Consider the following 18,917-nt stretch of genomic DNA (forward strand, 5'->3'; position numbering starts at 1 on the left):
CTGAAAAAAACCCAAAAAAGCCCGAAAAAAATCCCTAAAAACAGAAAAAAAAATCCCTAAAAAACCGTAAAAACACCCTAAAAAAGACCGAAAAAAATCCAAAAAATCCCCCAAAATCCCAAAAAAGCCAGAAAAAAAAACCAAAAAACCCCCAAAAAATCCCCAAAAACCAGAAAAAAAATCCCTAAAAAACTCAAAAAAGTCAGAAAAAATCCCTAAAAAGCCCGAAAAAAACTAAAAAATCCAAAAAAAATCCCCCCAAAAAACCAGAAAAATAATCCCTAAAAAACTCCAAAAAAAGGCGGAAGAAATCCCTTAAAAAACCCTAAAAAATCCCTAAAAGACCAAAAAAACCCCAAAAAATCCCCAAAAAACCCGCAAAAAACCCCCAAAAAGCCAGAAAAAAATCCCTAAAAAAATCCTAAAAAATCCCTAAAAGACCCAAAAAAAAACCCAAAAAAGGCAAAAAATCCCCCAAAAATCCCCAAAAAAGCCCGAAAAAAATCCTGAAAAATCCCTAAAAACGCCAGAATAAAATCCCTAAAAAAGGCCAAAAAAAAACCCAAAAAAGCAAAAAAAATCCCTTAAAATCCCTAAAAAAAACCCAAAAAAACCCCAAAAAACCAGAAAAAAATCCCTAAAAAACCCTAAAAAAATCCCAAAAAAGCCCGAAAAAACCCAAAAAAATCCCTAAAAAGCCCGAAAAAAAAACCCTGAAAAACCCCCAAAAAATCCCCCAAAAAACCCGCAAAAAAACCCTAAAAAAGAAAAAATCCCTAAAAAAACGTAAAAAACCCTAAAAAGACCGAAAAAAATCCAAAAAATCCCCAAAAATCCGAAAAAAGCCAGAAAAAAAATCCCTAAAAAGCCTGAAAAAAAAAACCAAAAAACCCAAAAAAAAATCCCCAAAAAACAGAAAAAAATCCCTAAAAAACTCCAAAAAAGTCAGAAAAAAAATCCCTAAAAAGCCCGAAAAATTCCCTGAAAAATCCCTAAAAGACCCGAAAAAATCCCCCAAAAAACCCCAAAAAGCCAAAAAAAAAAATCCCTAAAATCCTTAAAAAAACCACAAAAAATACCCCCAAAAATCCCCAAAAAAATCCCAAAAAACAGAAAAAAATCCCTAAAAAAAAACCTAAAAAAAATCCCTAAAAGACCCAAAAAAACCCCAAAAAGGGCAAAAAAATCCCCCAAAAAGCCAGAAAAAAATCCCTAAAAAGCCAGAAAAAAACCTGAAGAAACCCAAAAAAATCCCCCCAAAAAACAAAAAAACCACCCCCCAAAAACAGAAAAAATCCTAAAAAACTCCAAAAATTCAGAAAAAAAATCCCTAAAAAAACCCTAAAAAATCCCTAAAGAAGCCCGAAAAAACCTGAAAAAAAACCCAAAAAATCCCCCAAAAACCGCAAAAAAAAACCCCAAAAAACAGAAAAAAAATCCCTAAAAAACTCCAAAAAAGCCCGAAAAAAATCCCTAAAAAACCCTAAAAAAATCCCGAAAAAAGCCCGAAAAAAAACCAAAAAAGGGCGAAAAAAAATCCCCTAAAAATCCCAAAAAATATCCCCAAAAAAGCCAGAAAAAAATCCCTAAAAAGCCCAGAAAAAACCTAAAAAATCCCTAAAAACGCCAGAATAAAATCCCTAAAAATGCCCAAAAAAAACCCAAAAAAGCCAGAAAAAAATCCCTTAAAATCCCTAAAAAAAACAAAAAAACCCCCCAAAAATCCCCCAAAAAAGAAAAAAAATCCCTAAAAAACTCCAAAAAAGCCGGAAAAAAATCCCTAAAAAAACCCTAAAAACCCTGAAAAATCCCTAAAACACCCGGAAAAAAAACCAAAAAGGACGAAAAAAATCCCCCAAAAATCCCAAAAAAAGCCCCGAAAAAAAGCCCTAAAAAACCTGAGAAAATCTCCAAAAAATCCCCCAAAAAAACCCCGAAAAACAGGAAAAAAAATCCCTAAAAAAATCCCTAAAAAAGCCCTAAAAAACCCCAAAAAGCCAGGAAAAAAATCCCTAAAAAGCCCGAAAAAAAACCTGAAAAAAACCCCAAAAAATCCCAAAAAACAGAAAAAAAATCCCTAAAAAACTTCAAAAAAGCCCGAAAAAACCTAAAAAATCCCTAAAAAAGCCCGAAAAAAACCCAAAAAAGACGAAAAAAATCCCCAAAAAATCCCCAAAAAAGCCCGAAAAAAATCCCCCAAAAAGCCTGAAAAAAACCTGAAAAAAACACCAAAAAATCCCCCCCAAAAACCCAGAAAAAATCCCTAAAAAACTCCAAAAAAATCCTAAAAAAACCCTAAAAATCCCTTAAAAAGTCCTAAAAAAATCCCTAAAAAATCCACTAAAAAAACCCTAAAAAATCCCTAAAACACCCCAAAAAAAACCCCAAAAAAATCCCCAAAAAAATCCCAAAAAATCAAAATAACCCCCCAAACTTTCTAACCCCCTCAATTACCGATTTTTCGCCTCCCCTTTGGTTTTTTCCTCCTTTTCCTCCTTTTTTTTTTTCGCCGCTTCCGCTTCGAAATTTTTCTTTTTCTTTTTCCTCTCGATTTTTTTTCATCCCCAAAATTTCGGAATTTTTTTCCTGGAAACTTTTCTTGATTTTTTTCCGGATTTTCTTCGTTTCCTTCGTTCTCTCTCTTTCGTTTCTTCCCGAAATTCCCGAATTTTGGGGGAATTTCCGATTTTTTCGGGGATTTTTCGCATCTCTCGATCCACGAAGGATCCAAAGATTCCAAAGTTTCAGCCAATTTTTCTTTCAAAAATTGAAATTTTGGGGGAAAAGGAGAAAATTTAGGATCCATTCCCAGAGGAATTGAAGGATGGAAGGGTTGGAATTTTGTGGAATTTTCGGATTTTTCGGGATTTTCCGTTTTTTCCTCCTTCCGGGACGGCTCCGTCGGGGAAATTTCGGCTCCGTGCTCGGAGATTTTTGGGGATTTTGGGGATTTTTTAGGGATTTTTTTGGGATTTGGGATCATCCGAGGTGTCAGGGGAGGTTCCTGAAAAAAACAGAGGGATCAGATCCTGAATTTGAAAATCCCAAATTAAAGAGAGGATTGGATTTTGGGGATCCTGATTATGGGAATCCAAGTTTTGGGGTCTCCAAGTTTTGGGGTTTTCCTGATTTTGGGGTTTCTGATTTTGGGGATTCTCCAATTTTTGGGGAATCCAAGTTTTGGGGTCTCCAATTTTTGGGGTCTCTGATTTTGGATTTTCAACTTTTGGGGACCCTGATTTTGGGGAATCCAAGTTTTGGGGTCTCCAAGTTTTGGGGTTTTCCTGATTTTGGGGTTTCCTGATTTTGGGGATTTTCCAATTTTTGGGGTCTCTGATTTTGGGATTTTCCAACTTTTGGGGACCCTGATTTTGGGGAATCCAAGTTTTGGGGTCTCCATTTTTGGGGTTTCCTGATTTTGGGGATTTTTACAATTTTTGGGGTCTCTAATTTTGGGATTCTCCAACTTTTGGGGTCTCTAATTTTGGGGAATCCAAGTTTTGGGGTTTTCCTGATTTTGGGGTTTCTGATTTTGGGGATTCTCCAATTTTTGGGGAATCCAGATTTGGGGTCCCCAGTTTTTGGGGTCTCTGATTTTGGGGAATCCAAGTTTTGGGGTTTCCTGATTTTGGGGTTTTCCTGATTTTGGGGGTTTCTGATTTTGGGGATTTTCCAATTTTTGGGTCTCTAATTTTGGGGATTCTCCAATTTTTGGGGAATCCAAGTTTTGGGTCTCCAAGTTTTGGGGTTTCTGATTTTGGGATTCTCCAATTTTTGGGGTCTCTGATTTTGGGGAATCCAAGTTTTGGGGTCTCCAAGTTTTGGGTTTTCCTGATTTTGGGGTTTCCTGATTTTGGGGTCTCTAATCTTGGGATTCTCCAATTTTTGGGTCTCTGATTTTGGGATTTTTCCAACTTTTGGGACCCTGATTTTGGAGAATCCAAGTTTTGGGGTCTCCAAGTTTTGGGGTTTCCTGATTTTGGGGATTTTTACAATTTTTGGGTCTCTGATTTTGGGATTCTCCAATTTTTGGGTCTCTAATTTTGGATTTTCCAACTTTGGGGACCCTGATTTTTGGGGAAATCCAAGTTTTGGGGTCTCCAAGTTTTGGGGTTTCCTGATTTGGGGATTTTCCAATTTTGGTGGGTCTCTAATTTTGGATTTTTAAACTTTTGGGACCCTGATTTTGGGGAATCCAAGTTTTGGGGTTTCCTGATTTTGGGATTCTCCAAATTTTGGGGTTTCTGATTTTGGGGATTCTCCAATTTTTGGGAATCCAAGTTTTGGGTCTCCATTTTTGGGGTTTCCTGATTGTGGGGATTCTCCAATTTTTGGGGTCTCTGATTTTGGGGAATCCAAGTTTTGGGGTCTCCAAGTTTTGGGGTTTCCTGATTTTGGGGTTTCCTGATTTTGGGATTCTCCATTTTTTGGGGTCTCTAATTTTGGGATTTTCCAATTTTTGGGGTTTCCTGATTTTGGGATTCTCCAATTTTTGGGGTTTCCTGATTTTGGGGATTCTCCAATTTTTGGGAATCCAAGTTTTGGGTCTCCAATTTTTGGGGTTTTCCTGATTTTGGGATTCTCCAATTTTTGGGGTCTCTGATTTTGGGGAATTCAAGTTTGGGGGTTTTCCTGATTTTGGGGTTTTCCTGATTTGGGGATTTTCCAATTTTTGGGGTCTCTAATTTTGGGATTTTTCCAACTTTTGGGGTCCCTGATTTTGGGAATCCAAGTTTTGGGGTCTTCAATTTTTGGGGTCTCTGATTTGGGGGATTCTCCAATTTTTGGGGTCTCTGATTTTGGGAATCCAAGTTTTGGGGTCTCCAAGTTTTGGGGTTTTCCTGATTTTGGGGTTTCTGATTTTGGGGGATTCTCCAATTTTTGGGGTCTCTGATTTTGGGGATTTTCCAATTTTTGGGGTCTCTGATTTTGGGGAATCCAAGTTTTGGGGTTTCCTGATTTTGGGGTTTCCTGATTTTGGGATTCTCCAATTTTGGGGTTTCCTGATTTTGGGGATTCTCCAATTTTTGGGGAATACAAGTTTTGGGGTCTCCAATTTTTGGGGTCTCTGATTTTGGGATTTCCAACTTTTGGGGTTTCCTGATTTTGGGGTTTCCTGATTTTGGGATTCTCCAACTCTTGGGTCTCTGATTTTGGGATTTTCCAACTTTTGGGACCCTGGTTTTGGGAATCCAAGTTTTGGGGTCTCCAATTTTTGGGGTTTCCTGATTTTGGGATTTTTACAATTTTTGGGGTCTCAAATTTTGGGATTCTCCAACTCTTGGGGTTTTCTAATTTTGGGATTCTCCAACTTTTGGGGTCTCTGATTTTGGGGTCTCCAAGTTTTTGGGGTCTTCAATCTTTGGGGTTTCTGATTTTGGGATTTTCCAATTTTGGGGTCCCTGATTTTGGGGTCTCCAAGTTTTGGGGTCTCCAATTTTTGGGTTTCCTGATTTTGGGGATTCTCCAATTTTTGGGGTCTCTGATTTTCAGATTCTCCAATTTTGGGGAATCCAAGTTTTGGGGTCTCCAAGTTTTGGGGTTTCCAATTTTTGGGGTCTCTGATTTTGGGATTCTCCAATTTTTGGGGAATCCAAGTTTTGGGGTTTCTGATTTTGGGGATTCTCCAATTTTTGGGGTCTCTGATTTTGGGGAATCCAAGTTTTGGGGTCTCCAAGTTTTGGGGTCTCTGATTTGGGGATTCTCCAATTTTTGGGAATCCAAGTTTTGGGGTCTCCAAGTTTTGGGGTTTTCCTGATTTTGGGGTTTCTGATTTTGGGGATTCTCCAATTTTTGGGGTTTCCTGATTTTGGGATTCTCCAATTTTTGGGGTCTCTAATTTTGGGATTCTCCAACTTTTGGGGACCCTGATTTGGGAAATCCAAGTTTTGGGGTCTTCAATTTTTGGGGTCTCTGATTTGGGGGATTCTCCAATTTTTGGGGTCTCTGATTCTGGGAATCCAAGTTTTGGGGTCTCCAAGTTTTGGGTTTTCCTGATTTTGGGGTTTCTGATTTTGGGGATTCTCCAATTTTTGGGGTCTCTGATTTTGGGGATTTTCCAATTTTTGGGGACCCTGATTTTGGGGAATCCAAGTTTTGGGGTTTCCTGATTTTGGGGTTTCTGATTTTGGGGGATCCCTGATTTTTGGAATCTCTGATTTTTGAGATTTCTGAGTTTAGAATTCTCCAACTTTTGGGCTCTCTTGATTTTTGGCTCCTCCAATTTTTGGGATTTCTCATTTGAGAGTCCCAAATTTTGGGATTATTTCGTTTTTGGGGGTCCCTGATTTTTGGGATTCTTTCACTTTTAGGATCCCAAATTTTAGATTGAAAAAAAATCCCATTTTCCTCCCTCACCATTCCTGACCTTCCCAATAGTTCCCAGTTTGGTTTTCAGCTTCATCCCATAAAATTCTGCTGAAATTCCTGGCCTGGGGTTCCCACTTTGATTTTTCCCAGGAATTTTTGGGGCTCGATTCAGGTGGGAGCCCCAAAATCCCGAATCCTCCACCTGCAATGACAAAAAAATCCCAAAAAATCTCCCAAATCTGCTCAATCCCAACCCAAAATCACCAAAAAATTTCCCAAATCTGTTCAATCCCAACCCAAAATCCCAAAAAATTTCCCAAAATCTGCTCAATCCCAGCCCAAAATCCAAAAAATTTCCCAAATCTGCTGAATCTCAACCCAAAATCCCAAAAAATCTCCCAAATCTGTTCAATCCCAGCCCAAAATCCCCCAAAAAATCCTAAATAAACACCTAAAACCCAAGAAAAAAGATCCCAAATCCCAATAAAACTGAATCCCAAAAAAATTTTAAATCCCAAAATGTCCCAAATGAAAAAAATCCAAAAAAACCAAATCCCAAAAATACCCCAAATAAAAAAAAAAACAAAAAGCACCAAATCCCCCCCAAAAATCCCAAACCCCTAAAAACCCCAAATCCAAAAAACCCAAATCCAAAAAAACCCAAATAAAAAAAAAAACAAATTAAAAAAAAACCAAATGAAAAAAACCCAAATCCCAAAAAATACCCCCCAAAAAACCCCAAAACCACCAAATCCCACGAAAAATCCAAACCCCTAAAAACCCCAAATCCAAAAACCCCAGAAACCCAAATCCCAAAAACCCCAAAACTCCAAATCCCAAAAACCCCAAAACCCCAAAAACCTCAAATCCCAAAAAAACCCAAATCCCAAAAACCCCAAATCCAAAAAACCCCAAAAACCCCAAATCCCAAAAACCCCAAATCCCAAAAATCCCAAATCCCAAAATCCCCCAACCCTCCCACATCCCAAAAATCCCAGAAAAAAAATCCCAAAAAAAATTTTTTGGGGTCGAATCAAAATTCCAGAAACCCCAAAACCCCAAATCCCAAATCCAAAAACCCCAAATAAAACCCAAATCCAAAAAAACCCAAATCCAAAAAACCCAAATCCAAAAAATCCCAAATCCAATAAAACCCAAATAAAAAACCCCAAATGAAAAAAAACCCAAATCCCAAAAACCCCAAATCCCAAAAACCCCAAAACCCCAAATCCCAAAAATCCCAAATCCCAAATCCCAAAAACCCCAAATCCCAAAATCCCCCAACCCCTCCCCACATCCCAAAAATCCCAGAAAAAAATCCCAAAAAAATTTTTTTGGGATCGAATCAAAATTCCAGAAACCCCAAAACTTTTTAGGGTTTTTAGGACCTGCTCCACTTTTGGGATTTCCTGGGATCCCGAATGTCCCGAAAATTCCGAATTTTTTCCCCGAAAATTCCGAAGTTTTTCCTGAAAATTCCGAATTTTTTCCCGAAAATTCCGAAGTTTTTCCTGAAAATTCCAAATTTTTTCCCGAAAATTCCGAAGTTTTTCCCATTTTTTTCAGCCTCCCGTACTCCTGGTAGAGCCCTGGGAAAAAAAAAATCCGGGAATTTTATGGGGTCGATTTTGGGGGAAAAATTTGAGGTTTGGAAACCCCAAAAAATCCCCAAAAATTGCCCCAAAATTTGCCCCAAAAACCCCAAAATTTGCCCCAAAATTGCCCCAAAATCCCCCAAATTTGCCCAAAAAACCCAAAATTTGCCTCAAAAAAACCCCAAATTTGCCCCAATATCCCCCCAATTTGCCCCAAAATTGCCCCAAAATCCCCCCAAATTTCCCCCAAAATCCCCCAAATTTGCCCCAAAAACCCCAAAATTTGCCCCAAAATCTGCCCCAAAATTTCCCAAATTTGCCCTCAAAACCCCAAAATTTGCCCAAAACCCCCCAAAATTTGTCCCAAAATTTGCCCCAAAATTTGCCCAAAACCCCAAAATCTGCCCCAAAAATCCCAAATTTGCCCCCCAAAACCCCAAATTTGCCCAAAACCCCCAAAATTTGTCCCAAAATCCCCCAAATTTGCCCAAAACCCCAAAATTTGCCCCCAAAATTTGCCCCAAAACCCCAAAATTTGCCCAAAATTTGCCCCAAAATCCCAAAATTTGCCCCCCAAAACCCCAAAATTTGTCCCAAAATCCCCCAAAATTGCCCCCCAAAAAACCCAAAATTTGCCCCTAAATCCCCAAAATTTGCCCCAAAATTTCTCAAAATTTGCCCCAAAATCCCCCAAATTTGCCCCAAATTTGCCCCAAAATTTCCTAAATTTGCCCCCAAAATCCCCCAAAATTTGCCCCCAAAACCCCAAAATTTGCCCCAAAATCCCCCAAAATTTGCCCCAAAAACCCGCAAAATTTGCCCCAAAAACCCCAAAATTTGCCCCAAAATCCCCAAAATTTGCCCCCAAAACCCCCAAATTTTGCCCCCAAACCCCAAAATTTGCCCCAAAAACCCCAAAATTTGCCCCCAAAACCCCCAAAATCCCCCAAATTTGCCCCAAAATCCCCAAAATTTGCCCCCAAAACCCCCAAAATTTGCCCCAAAATTTGCCCCAAAACCCCAAATTTGCCCCAAAAACCCCAAAATTTGCCCCAAAAACCCCAAATTTGCCCAAAATCCCCACAATTTTGCCCCAAAATCCCCCAAAATTTGCCCCCAAAATTTGCCCCCAAAACCCCAAAATTTACCCCAAAATTTGCCCCAAAACCCCCCAAATTTGCCCCAAAATTGCCCCAAATTTTGCCCCAAAACCCCCAAATTTGCCCCTAAAATTTGCCCCCAAATCCCCAAAATTTGCCCCAAACTCCCCAAATTTGCCCCAAAAACCCCAAAATTTGCCCAAAATCCCGAAAAATTTGCCCCAAAAAACCCAAAATTGCCCCCAAACCCCAAAATTTACCCTAAAATTTGCCCCAAAATTGCCCCAAATCCCCAAAATTTTCCCCAAAATCCCCAAAATTTGCCCCAAAAAAGCCAAAATTTGCCCCAAAATCCCCAAATTTTGCCCCCAAAATCCCCAAATTTGCCCCCAAAAAAACCAAAATTTGCCCAAAATCACCAAAATTTGCCCAAAATTCCCCAAATTTACCCCAAAACCCCAAATTTGCCCCAAAATCCCCAAAATTTGCCAAAAAAACCCAAATTTGCCCCCAAAAAAAACAAAATTTGCCCCAAAATTTGCCCCAAAAACCCCCAAATTTGCTCCAAAATTGCCCCAAAATCCCCCAAAATTTGACCCAAAATCCCCAAAATTTGCCCCAAAATCCCCAAAATTTGCCCAAAAACCCCAAAATTTACCCCAAAATTTGCCCCAAAACCCCAAAATTTGCCCCAAACCCCCAAATCTTGCCCCAAACTCACGGCGAGTTTCGGGCGGGGCCTCCTCGATGTCGGCCTGGAAAGGGAAAAAGGAACAAAATGGCGGATTTGGGGTTTTTAATGGGGTTTTTTATGGGATTTGGGGTTTTTAATGGGATTTTTTAATGGGATTTAGGGGATTTTTTGGGATTTTTTTTATGAGATTTGGGGGTTTTTTGGGGATTTTTTTATGAGATTTGGGGTTTTTATGGGATTTTTTAATGGGATTTGGGGTTTTTTAATGGGATTTTTTATGGGATTTGGGTTTTTTTAATGGGGTTTTTTAATCGGATTTGGGGTTTTTTTAATGGGTTTTTTAATCGGATTTGGGTTTTTTTAAATGGGATTTTTTATGGGATTTGGGGTTTTTTAAATGGGATTTTTTATGGGATTTGGGGTTTTTTTAATGGGATTTTTAATGGGATTTTGGGTTTTTTAATGGGATTTTTAAATGAGATTTAGGGGTTTTTTATGGGATTTTTTAATGGGATTTGGGGTTTTTAATGGGATTTGGGAGTTTTTAATGGGATTTTTTATGAGATTTGGGGTTTTTTGGGGGATTTTTTATGGGATTTGGGGTTTTTATGGGATTTTTTTAATGGGATTTGGGGTTTTTAATGGGATTTTTTTATGAGATTTGGGGGTTTGGGGGGATTTTTTAATGGGATTTGGGGTTTTTATGGGATTTTTTTAATGGGATTTGGGATTTTTTAATGGGATTTTTTATGGGATTTGGGGTTTTTTTAATGGGGTTTTTTAATCGGATTTGGGGTTTTTTAAATGGGATTTTTTATGGGATTTGGGTTTTTTTTAACGGGATTTTTAATGGGATTTTGGGTTTTTTAATGGGATATGGGGTTTTTATGGGATTTTTATGGGATTTGGGGTTTTTAATGGCATTTTTATTGGGATTTTGGGTTTTTTAATGGGATTTTTAATGGGATTTGGGGGTTTTTTATGGGATTTTTAAATGGGATTTAGGGGTTTTTTATGGGATTTTTTAATCGGATTTGGGGTTTTTAATGGGATTTGGGGGTTTTTTTCAATGGGATTTGGGGTTATTAATGGGATTTTTTATGGGATTTGGGGTTTTTTTAATGGGATTTGGGGTTTTTATGGGTTTTTTTCTGGGATTTGGCGTTTTTAATGGGATTTTTTATGGGATTTAGGGTTTTTTAAATGGGATTTTTAATGGGATTTGGGGTTTTTTATGGGATTTTTTAATGGGATTTGGGGTTTATGGGATTTGGGGTTTTTTTAATGAGATTTGGGGGTTTTATGCGATTTTTTTATGGGGTTTGGGGTTTTTTATGGGATTTTTTAATCGGATTTGGGGGTTTTTAATGGGATTTTTAATGGGATTTGGGGTTTTTTAATGGGGTTTGGGGTTTTTTTATGGGATTTGGGGGTTTTTAATGGGATTTTTTAATGGGATTTGGGTTTTTTTTAAATGGGATTTTTTTAATGGGATTTGTGGGCTTTTTATAAGATTTGTGGGTTTTTTGGGATTTGGGGTTTTTTAGTGGGATTTAGGGTTTTTTAGTGGGATTTTTATGGGATTTGGGATTTTTTTTTCAATGGGATTTGGGGTTTTTTATGGGATTTTTTTTTTCAATGGGATTTAGGCTTTTTTTATGGGATTTTTAATGGGATTTGGGTTTTTTTTAAATAGGGTTTTAAATGGGATTTTTTAATGGGATTTGGGGCTTTTTATGGGGTTTTTTATGGGATTTGGGGTTTTTATGGGATTTTTTATGGGATTTGGGGTTTTTTAATGGGATTTGGGGTTTTTATGGGGTTTTTTATGGGATTTGGAGTTTTTTTATGGGATTTGGGGTTTATGGGACAGGGGTTTATTTCTATGGGGTTTGGGGTTTTTTTATGGGATTTGGGGTTTTTTTTCAATGGGATTTGGGGTTTTTAATGGAATTTTTTAATGGGATTTGGGGGTTTTTTATGGGATTTGGAGGTTTTTTATGGGATTTGGGGGTTTTTTATGGGATTTGGGGTTTTTTTTCCAATGGGATTTCGGCTTTTTTTCAATGGGATTTGGGGTTTTTAATGGGGTTTTTAATGGGATTTGGGTTTTTTGGGAGTTGAATGTTTTTGAGATTTTCTTGGGGATTTGGGTTTCATGGGGGGATTTTGGATTTTTGGGGGATTTGGGTTTTTTTTTTCACATTTGGGATTTTTGGGGTTTCGGTATTTTTGGGATTTTTTTTTTGTAGGATTTGGGGGTTTTGAAGGCAACTGAGAGGATTTGGGGTTTTTTGGGGAGATTTGGAGTTTTTAGGATTTTGGGGTTTTTTTGGGGATTTGGGAGTGGAAAATGAGATTTTGGGGTTTTTTAAGATTCGGGGTTTTTTGGAAGGAATTCGTGGGGATTTCGGAATTTCGTGATTTTTTGGGGGATTTTTTTTGAATTTCAGGGTTTTTTTCGGGGGTGAATTTGACTTCTTTAAAATCCAACCTAAAAAAAAAAAAAACCCTCCAAGGACCCCCTTGAGACTCTCGATTCACCTCATGTCCCCCTAAAGAATCCCAAAAACAACTCCAGACACCCCAAAAAACACCCAGGACCCCCCCAAAAAAATTTACCTCGTTCCAGGGACTCCCTAAACCACCCCAAAGACCCCAAAACCAGGCAAGGACACCCCCAAAAAAAAAAAAAAAAACCCGAGACCCCTAAAATCACCCTAAAGACACCCCCAAAAAAAACCAAAAACCGCGGTCAAAGAATCCCCAAAAGCCTCAGGACTCCCCTAAACCAAACCCCCCCCTCATTTTAGGGACCCCAGAACCCCAAAATCTCCTCAAGGACCTCCTTTAACCACCCCAAAAAGGCCCAGGAGCCCCTTAAACCAATCCCCCCCCATTGCCGGGATTCCCAAATCCAACCCAAACCCCAAAAACGCCCCAAACACAAAACCCAACACCACAAAAAGACACCTCAAAAGCCTCAGGATCCCCCATAAACCAATCCAGGAACCCCCTAAACCATCCCAGAACCCCAAAACCAATCCTGGGACCCCCAAACCAGCCCCAATTCCAGGGATTCCCCCTCAGGGATTTCTTTCCCCCCCTCACAAATTCCGGCCGCGGCCCCTCAGGAGCACCTGGCTGGGTTTCCGTCCTCGTTCCCGCAGGAATTCCGCTTCCCAGCGCTTCAGCAGCACCTTCAGCTCCTGCTGCCGCTCCATGGCCGCGGGATCCGGGATTTGGGATTTGCTAATAATGGATCGCGATCGGGGATCAGGATCTGGGATCAGAAATCGCCATCGCGATCGAGGGAGGCTCGGAGAGGAACTCAGAGTCCCCCTCAGAGCGAACCTCCCGCTCCCGCCCAGCGCCAGCCAATAGGAAGGCAGGGATTAGTGATTGACAGCGCAACGAGCCAATAGCAACGAGGAATGTAAAAGGATCCGCCCACTTCGCTGTTCAACCAGTGAGAATTAAAGAAACAATGATAGACAGCTGTAAGGGCCTATTAAAAACAAAGAATCCGCCTCAAGGGTGGAACAAGGTCGCTGATTGGTTGCTACAACGCGCAGACACGGAAGTGCAGCTTCCGTACGGGCTGGGGGAGAGCGGGAACAGCGGGCGGGCGAAGAGTGGGGGACGCCATGTTGGCCGGTTTTGGGGATCCCTGAGGGGACTTTGGGATAATTTAGGGATGCCTTTGGGAATTTCGAGATTCTCGAAGATTTGGGATCCTTGAGGAATTTTGGGGCGGCCCTGGTGGGGTGGGGATACTCCGGGACCCCTTTATTAGGGAGCAGCGCTGGTGATACCCTCACAACACCGCCTCCACCTTCTCCCACACCTTCCCTTTTCTTCGGGATAACCTTGGATTTGGAGTTTGCCTGGAATTCTCCCCTGGTTCCCCCACATACTGGGAGTCCCCATGATTTCACCTAATTCCCACAGCCCGTGGCCTTCTGTACTTCCAGTGGGTTCTCCAGCTGGTGCAGCACCAAGGATTTGGCCAAGGCTTGCCTGGAGGTGTCCATGATCCCATAATTTCATTATCCCAGTAGTTCATGACTCAACGTTTCCATTATCCCATAAATTCACGATCCTAAAACTCAGTGTTTCCAAGATTCCCAAAGTTTGGGCTCAATGGGTCTTGAGAGTCTTTTCCAGCCTGAAGGATCCATTGATTCCAGGAATTCATTACCCAGTGTTCCCATGATCCCGTGATTCCGTTATCCCAGTAGTTCATGACTCAGTGATTGTGTCATCCCATAATTCCATGATGCCAAAATTTCCTAATTCCAGGATTCCCAAAGGCTGAACTTCAAGATCTTGGAGATCTTTTCCATTCTTAGTGACCCCATGACTCCAGGAGTTTATTATCCCAATATTCTTATGATTCCATTATCTCAATCCTTGATTCCAGAATTCCCAAAATTTGGGCTCAATGGTCCCTGAGATCTTTTCAACCTTAGTGATCCCAGGTTTCCATGATCCCATAATTCCTTGATTCCAGGATTCCCAAAGGTTGGACTTGATGATCCTGAAGCCTTTTCTGAATTTAATGGCTCCATGACCCCATAACTCCACAATTCCCGGGCTCCATGATCCCACAATCCCAGGATTTTCAATACTTGAACTTGATGGTCTTGGAGATTTTGCCCAACCTCAGTGATTCCATGATTCCATGATCCCACAATTCCAAAATCCCAGGGTTTTCAGGGGTTGAACTTGACGTTCTTGCAGCTTTTTCCCGGCCTCACCCATCCCACAGTCGGGCGATTCCACAGATGCAGTCCCAGTTCTTATTCCCCACGTTTCCCCCAGGAATCCCAACATTCCCAGCTCCCACCAATCCTCCCTTGGGCCTCATTTTTCCCTTTTCCCTCCCACCAGTGACCTCCAGGCTCCGTTGGAAAGCTTGGAATTGGTCTCCTGCTCCAGAAAACCTTGGAGCTGCCGGATCTCCGCCTGGTCCTGTATCCCTTCCCTGTGGATTGCTACAAGGTGGAGCTGCCGGAATACAGACGGAAATTTGTACCGGATAAGGAGCTTTTTGAGGCGGCCACAGCGGAGTTTTCCCAAATTTAGGAGAATTCCGGGAGAACCGACATCATCTGGACTTGCTCTCCCATAGACTGCAAAGCCCTGGACTACTCCTTGTGATCTGGGAAAAGCTCAGAGCCTCCATCGCGGAAAAGCGTCGCCACTTTCTTCCCAAAATCCGGGCGTTTTCCACCTTTTTATGGGGTCGCTGAGGCTCTTTAGGGATCCGAGGTTCCTATAGGGAAGCTCTGGGGGGTTCTATAGTGTCTGGAGATCTATAGGTGCCGCCATAGCGGCAGGACTCTCCCCCGGCCCCTCTCCGTCTACTTCCGGTTTCCCCCCCGGAACCTTTTCACCGCCGCACCACCCGAGGTGCGCACACTTCCGGTCCCCCAGGGGGCCACTTCCGGGTGGCGCCGGTGGCTGTCGGGATGAGGGTGGGGGGAGCTGGGAATGGGGACCCCAAACTGGGAATGGGGATCCCTAAACTGGGAATGGGGATCCCGAACTGGGAATGGGGATCCCAAACTGGGAATGGGGATCCCGAACTGGGAATGGGGATCCCAAACTGGGAATGGGGACCCCAAACTGGGAATGGGCATCCCAAACTGGGAATGGAGCCGATCCCAAACTGGGAATGGGGACCCAAACTGGGAATGGGGATCCCAAACTGGGAATGGGGACCCGAACTGGGATTGGGGACCCAAACTGGGAATGGGGATCCCAAACCGGGAAAAATATTTTTAAATAATTTAATTGATTAATGTAATTAATTGAATAAACGTGTAATAAAAAGTGCTATGGATATGCCAAGTAAAAAAAGTATAAACTAAAAAATAAAAATAAAAATAAAAATAAAAATAAAAATAAAAATAAAAATAAAAATAAATCAAGTCACCCCCCCTACCCCGTGCCTCAGTTTCCCTGAGGAAATCCAATCCCAAAAAATCCCAATAATCCCAATAATCCCGGTTTTAATAATCCCATTAATCCCATTAATCCAAATACCCCCATTATTCCAAATAACCCCATTCATTCCATTTATGTCATTAATTTTATTAATCCTATTTATCCAAATAATCCCATTAATCCAAATAATCCAAATAATCCCAGTTTTAATAACCCAATTAATCGCATTAATCCCATTATTCCCAAATAATCCAAGTAATCCAAATAACCCCAAATAATCCAAAAAATCCCAATAATCCCAATGATTCCGGGTTTAATAATCCCATTAATCCCATTAATCCCATTATTCCCAAATAATCCAGTTAATCCCATTAATACCATTAATCCTTATTTGGAATAATGGGGTTATTTGGATTCCATTTATCTCATTAATCTCATTAATCCAGATAATCCCAAATAATCCCAAATAATCCCCAAAATCCCAATAATCCAAATTATTCCGGTTTTAATAATCCCATTAATCCCATTAATCCCATTAATCCCATTTATCCAAATAATCCCATTAGTCCAAATAGCCCCAAATAATCTCAAAAATCCCAATAATCCCAACAATCCCGGTTGTAATAATCCCATTAATCCCATTAATCCAAATAATCCCGTTCATTCCATTTATCTCATTAACCTTATTAATCCCATTAATCCCATTAATCTCATTAATCCCATTAATCCAAATAATCCAAATAATCCAAATAATCCCATTAATCCCATTAATCCTATTAATCCAATTAATCCCACCAATCCCAGTTTTAATGATCCAATTAATCCCATTAATCCAATTAATCCAATTAATCCAATTAATCCCAATGCCATTGTCCCAAACCCCAGCAGTGCCAGCCCGGGGAGGGGACAGGGACACCTTGGGGACACCTTGGGGACACCTTGGGGACACCTTGGGGACACCCTGGGGACACCCTGGGGACACCCTGAGGACACTGTGGGGACAAGGGGACATTCCAGGGGCATGGGGACACCTCGGGGGACAAGGGGACACTGTTGTGACATCCTGGGGACACTGTGGAGTCATGAGGACATTGGGGACACTCTGGGGACATCCCGGGGACACCTTGGGAACATTGTGGGGACAAGGGGACACTGAGGGGGCATCCCAGGGACATGGGGACACCTTGGGGACAAGGGGACACTGAGGGGACACCCTGGGGACACTGAGGGGACACCCTGGGGACACTGAGGGGACATCCTGGGGACATTGGGGACACCCTGGGGACACCTTGGGGGACAAGGGGACACTGAGGGGACCCCCTGGGGACACGGGGACACCCTGGGGGTGTCCAGGACAGTCTGGGGACACCCTGGGGACACCCCGGGGACATTGGGGGGACATTGGGGACACTGCGGGGGTGGGGGACGAGGGTGGGGTTGGGATGTTGGGATTTGGGGTTTGGGATTTTGGGGGATTTGGGGAATTTGGGAATTTGGATTTGGGGGAATTTGGGAATTTGGGTTTTGGGGATTTTTGGGATTTTAGGAATTTGGATTTTTTGGGATTTTTTTGGAATTTGGATTTTTTGGGATTTTTTGGGAATTTGGATTTTTTGGGATTTTTTTGGAATTTGGATTTTGGGGATTTTAGGAATTTGGGAATTTGGATTTTTGGGATTTTTAGGAATTTGGGATTTCTGGGAATTTGGGAATTTGGATTTTTGGGATTTTGGGACATTGGGGTTTTGGAATGTTGGGATTTTGGGGATTTGGGATTTGGGGGATTTTAGGAATTTGGATTTTTTTGGATTTTTGGGAATTTGGATTTTTGGGAATTTGGAATGTTGGGATTTTGGGGATTTGGGATTTTGGGGATTTGGGGACATTGGGATTTTGGGATGTCGAGTCTCGGATTTTGGGATGTTGAGTGTTGGGATTTTGGGGTTGTGGGATGTTGGAATTTTGGGGTTGGGATTTTCACATTTCGGGATGTTCGGAGTCGGGTGCTGGGTTTGGGATGGTGGGATCCCAAAATTCCCAAGGGTTGGAGCTGAAATTCCCAAAAATTGGAGCTGGAATTCCCAAGGATTGAAGCTGGAATCCCACAAAATTCCCTCCAATCCCAAAAAATTCCCTTTAAATCCCAGAAAATTCCCTTTAAATCCCACAAAATCCCCTCCAATCCCATAAAATTCCCTCCAATCCCACAAAATTCCATTTAAATCCCACAAAATTCCCTTTAAATCCCATAAAATTCCCTCCAATCCCACAAAATTCCATTTAAATCCCATAAAATTCCCTTTAAATCCCACAAAACCCCTCCAATCCCAAAAAATTCCATTTAAATCCCACAAAATTCCATTTAAATTCCATAAAACCCCTTTAAATCCCACAAAATTCCCTTTAAATCCCATAAATTCCCCTCCAATCCCACAAAATTCCCTTTAAATCCCAGAAAAATTCCCTTTAAATCCCATAAAATTCTTTTCAATCCCACAAAATTCCATTTAAATCCCATAAAATCTCCTCCAATCCCACAAAATTCCCTTTAAATCCCAATAAAATTCCCTTAAAATCCCACAAAATTCCCTTCAAATCCCATAAAATTCCCTTTAAATCCCACAAAATTCCCTTTAAATCCCATAAAATCTCCTCCAATCCCACAAAATTCCCTTTAAATCCCATAAAATCCCTTTAAATCCCACAAAATTCCCTTTAAATCCCATAAAATCTCCTCCAATCCCACAAAATTCCCTTTAAATCCCAATAAAATTCCCTTAAAATCCCACAAAATTCCCTTCAAATCCCAAAAAACTCCCTCCAATCCCACAAAATTCCCTTTAAATCCCAAAAAACTCCCTCCAATCCCACAAAATTCCCTTTAAATCCCCCAAAATCCCCCCCCAAAACCTCCGCCCTCTTGTGACGTCACCGCCGCTCACCCTCCTTTATTTTATTTGATTTTATTTCATTTCGTTTCATTTCATTTCATTTCATTTCATTTCATTTTTTATTTCATTTCATTTCATTTCATTTCATTTTTTATTTTATTTTATTTTATTTTTTTTTTTTTTTGGGGGGGGGGGTGGGGGTGGGGGTTGGGGACCTGCCCCAAATTTCCTTTCCCCTCCCCCCCCCCAAAAAAAAAAAAAAAAATCCCCCAAAAAAACACCTGGAGAGAGGCCAGGTGAGGTGGGGGAGGGGTCAGGGGGGTGGGGGAGGGGTCAGAGGGGTGGGGGAGGGGTCAGGGGGGGTGGGGGAGGGGTC

The 18,917-nt window shown here is 41.1% G+C and overlaps 1 protein-coding gene across 1 annotated transcript; it reads right to left on the reverse strand.

The window, feature by feature from the left end:
• Nucleotides 1-2,811: 2,811 nt before the first annotated feature.
• LOC148225630 (uncharacterized) lies at nt 2,812-15,092 on the reverse strand. The gene is made up of 6 exons (XM_088180600.1): nt 14,737-15,092; nt 12,839-12,981; nt 9,726-9,759; nt 7,698-7,898; nt 6,368-6,511; nt 2,812-3,004 (listed from the first exon to the last, which is right to left on the reverse strand). The coding sequence occupies exons 2-6, from the start codon at nt 12,920-12,922 to the stop codon at nt 2,955-2,957; spliced, it is 513 nt and encodes a 170-aa protein (XP_088036726.1). The 5' UTR covers nt 12,923-12,981; nt 14,737-15,092; the 3' UTR covers nt 2,812-2,954.
• Between the last annotated feature and the right edge of the window lie 3,825 nt (nt 15,093-18,917).

Source organism: Sturnus vulgaris, chromosome 1 (genome assembly GCF_052056855.1).
Source record: "Sturnus vulgaris isolate bStuVul1 chromosome 1, bStuVul1.hap1, whole genome shotgun sequence".
Classification (NCBI taxonomy): Eukaryota; Metazoa; Chordata; class Aves; order Passeriformes; family Sturnidae; genus Sturnus; species Sturnus vulgaris.

Excerpts from the sequence above, each read along its gene's own strand:
- LOC148225630 (XM_088180600.1), bottom strand. The coding sequence starts at position 12,922 with ATGGAGCGGCAGCAGGAGCTGAAGGTGCTGCTGAAGCGCTGGGAAGCG. Across the intron at positions 7,899-9,725 it reads GGCCCCGCCCGAAACTCGCC|GGCTCTACCAGGAGTACGGG; the intron begins GTGAGTTTGGGG and ends TTTTTTTCCCAG. Across the intron at positions 6,512-7,697 it reads AAATCCCAAAAGTGGAGCAG|GTGGAGGATTCGGGATTTTG; the intron begins GTCCTAAAAACC and ends TTGTCATTGCAG.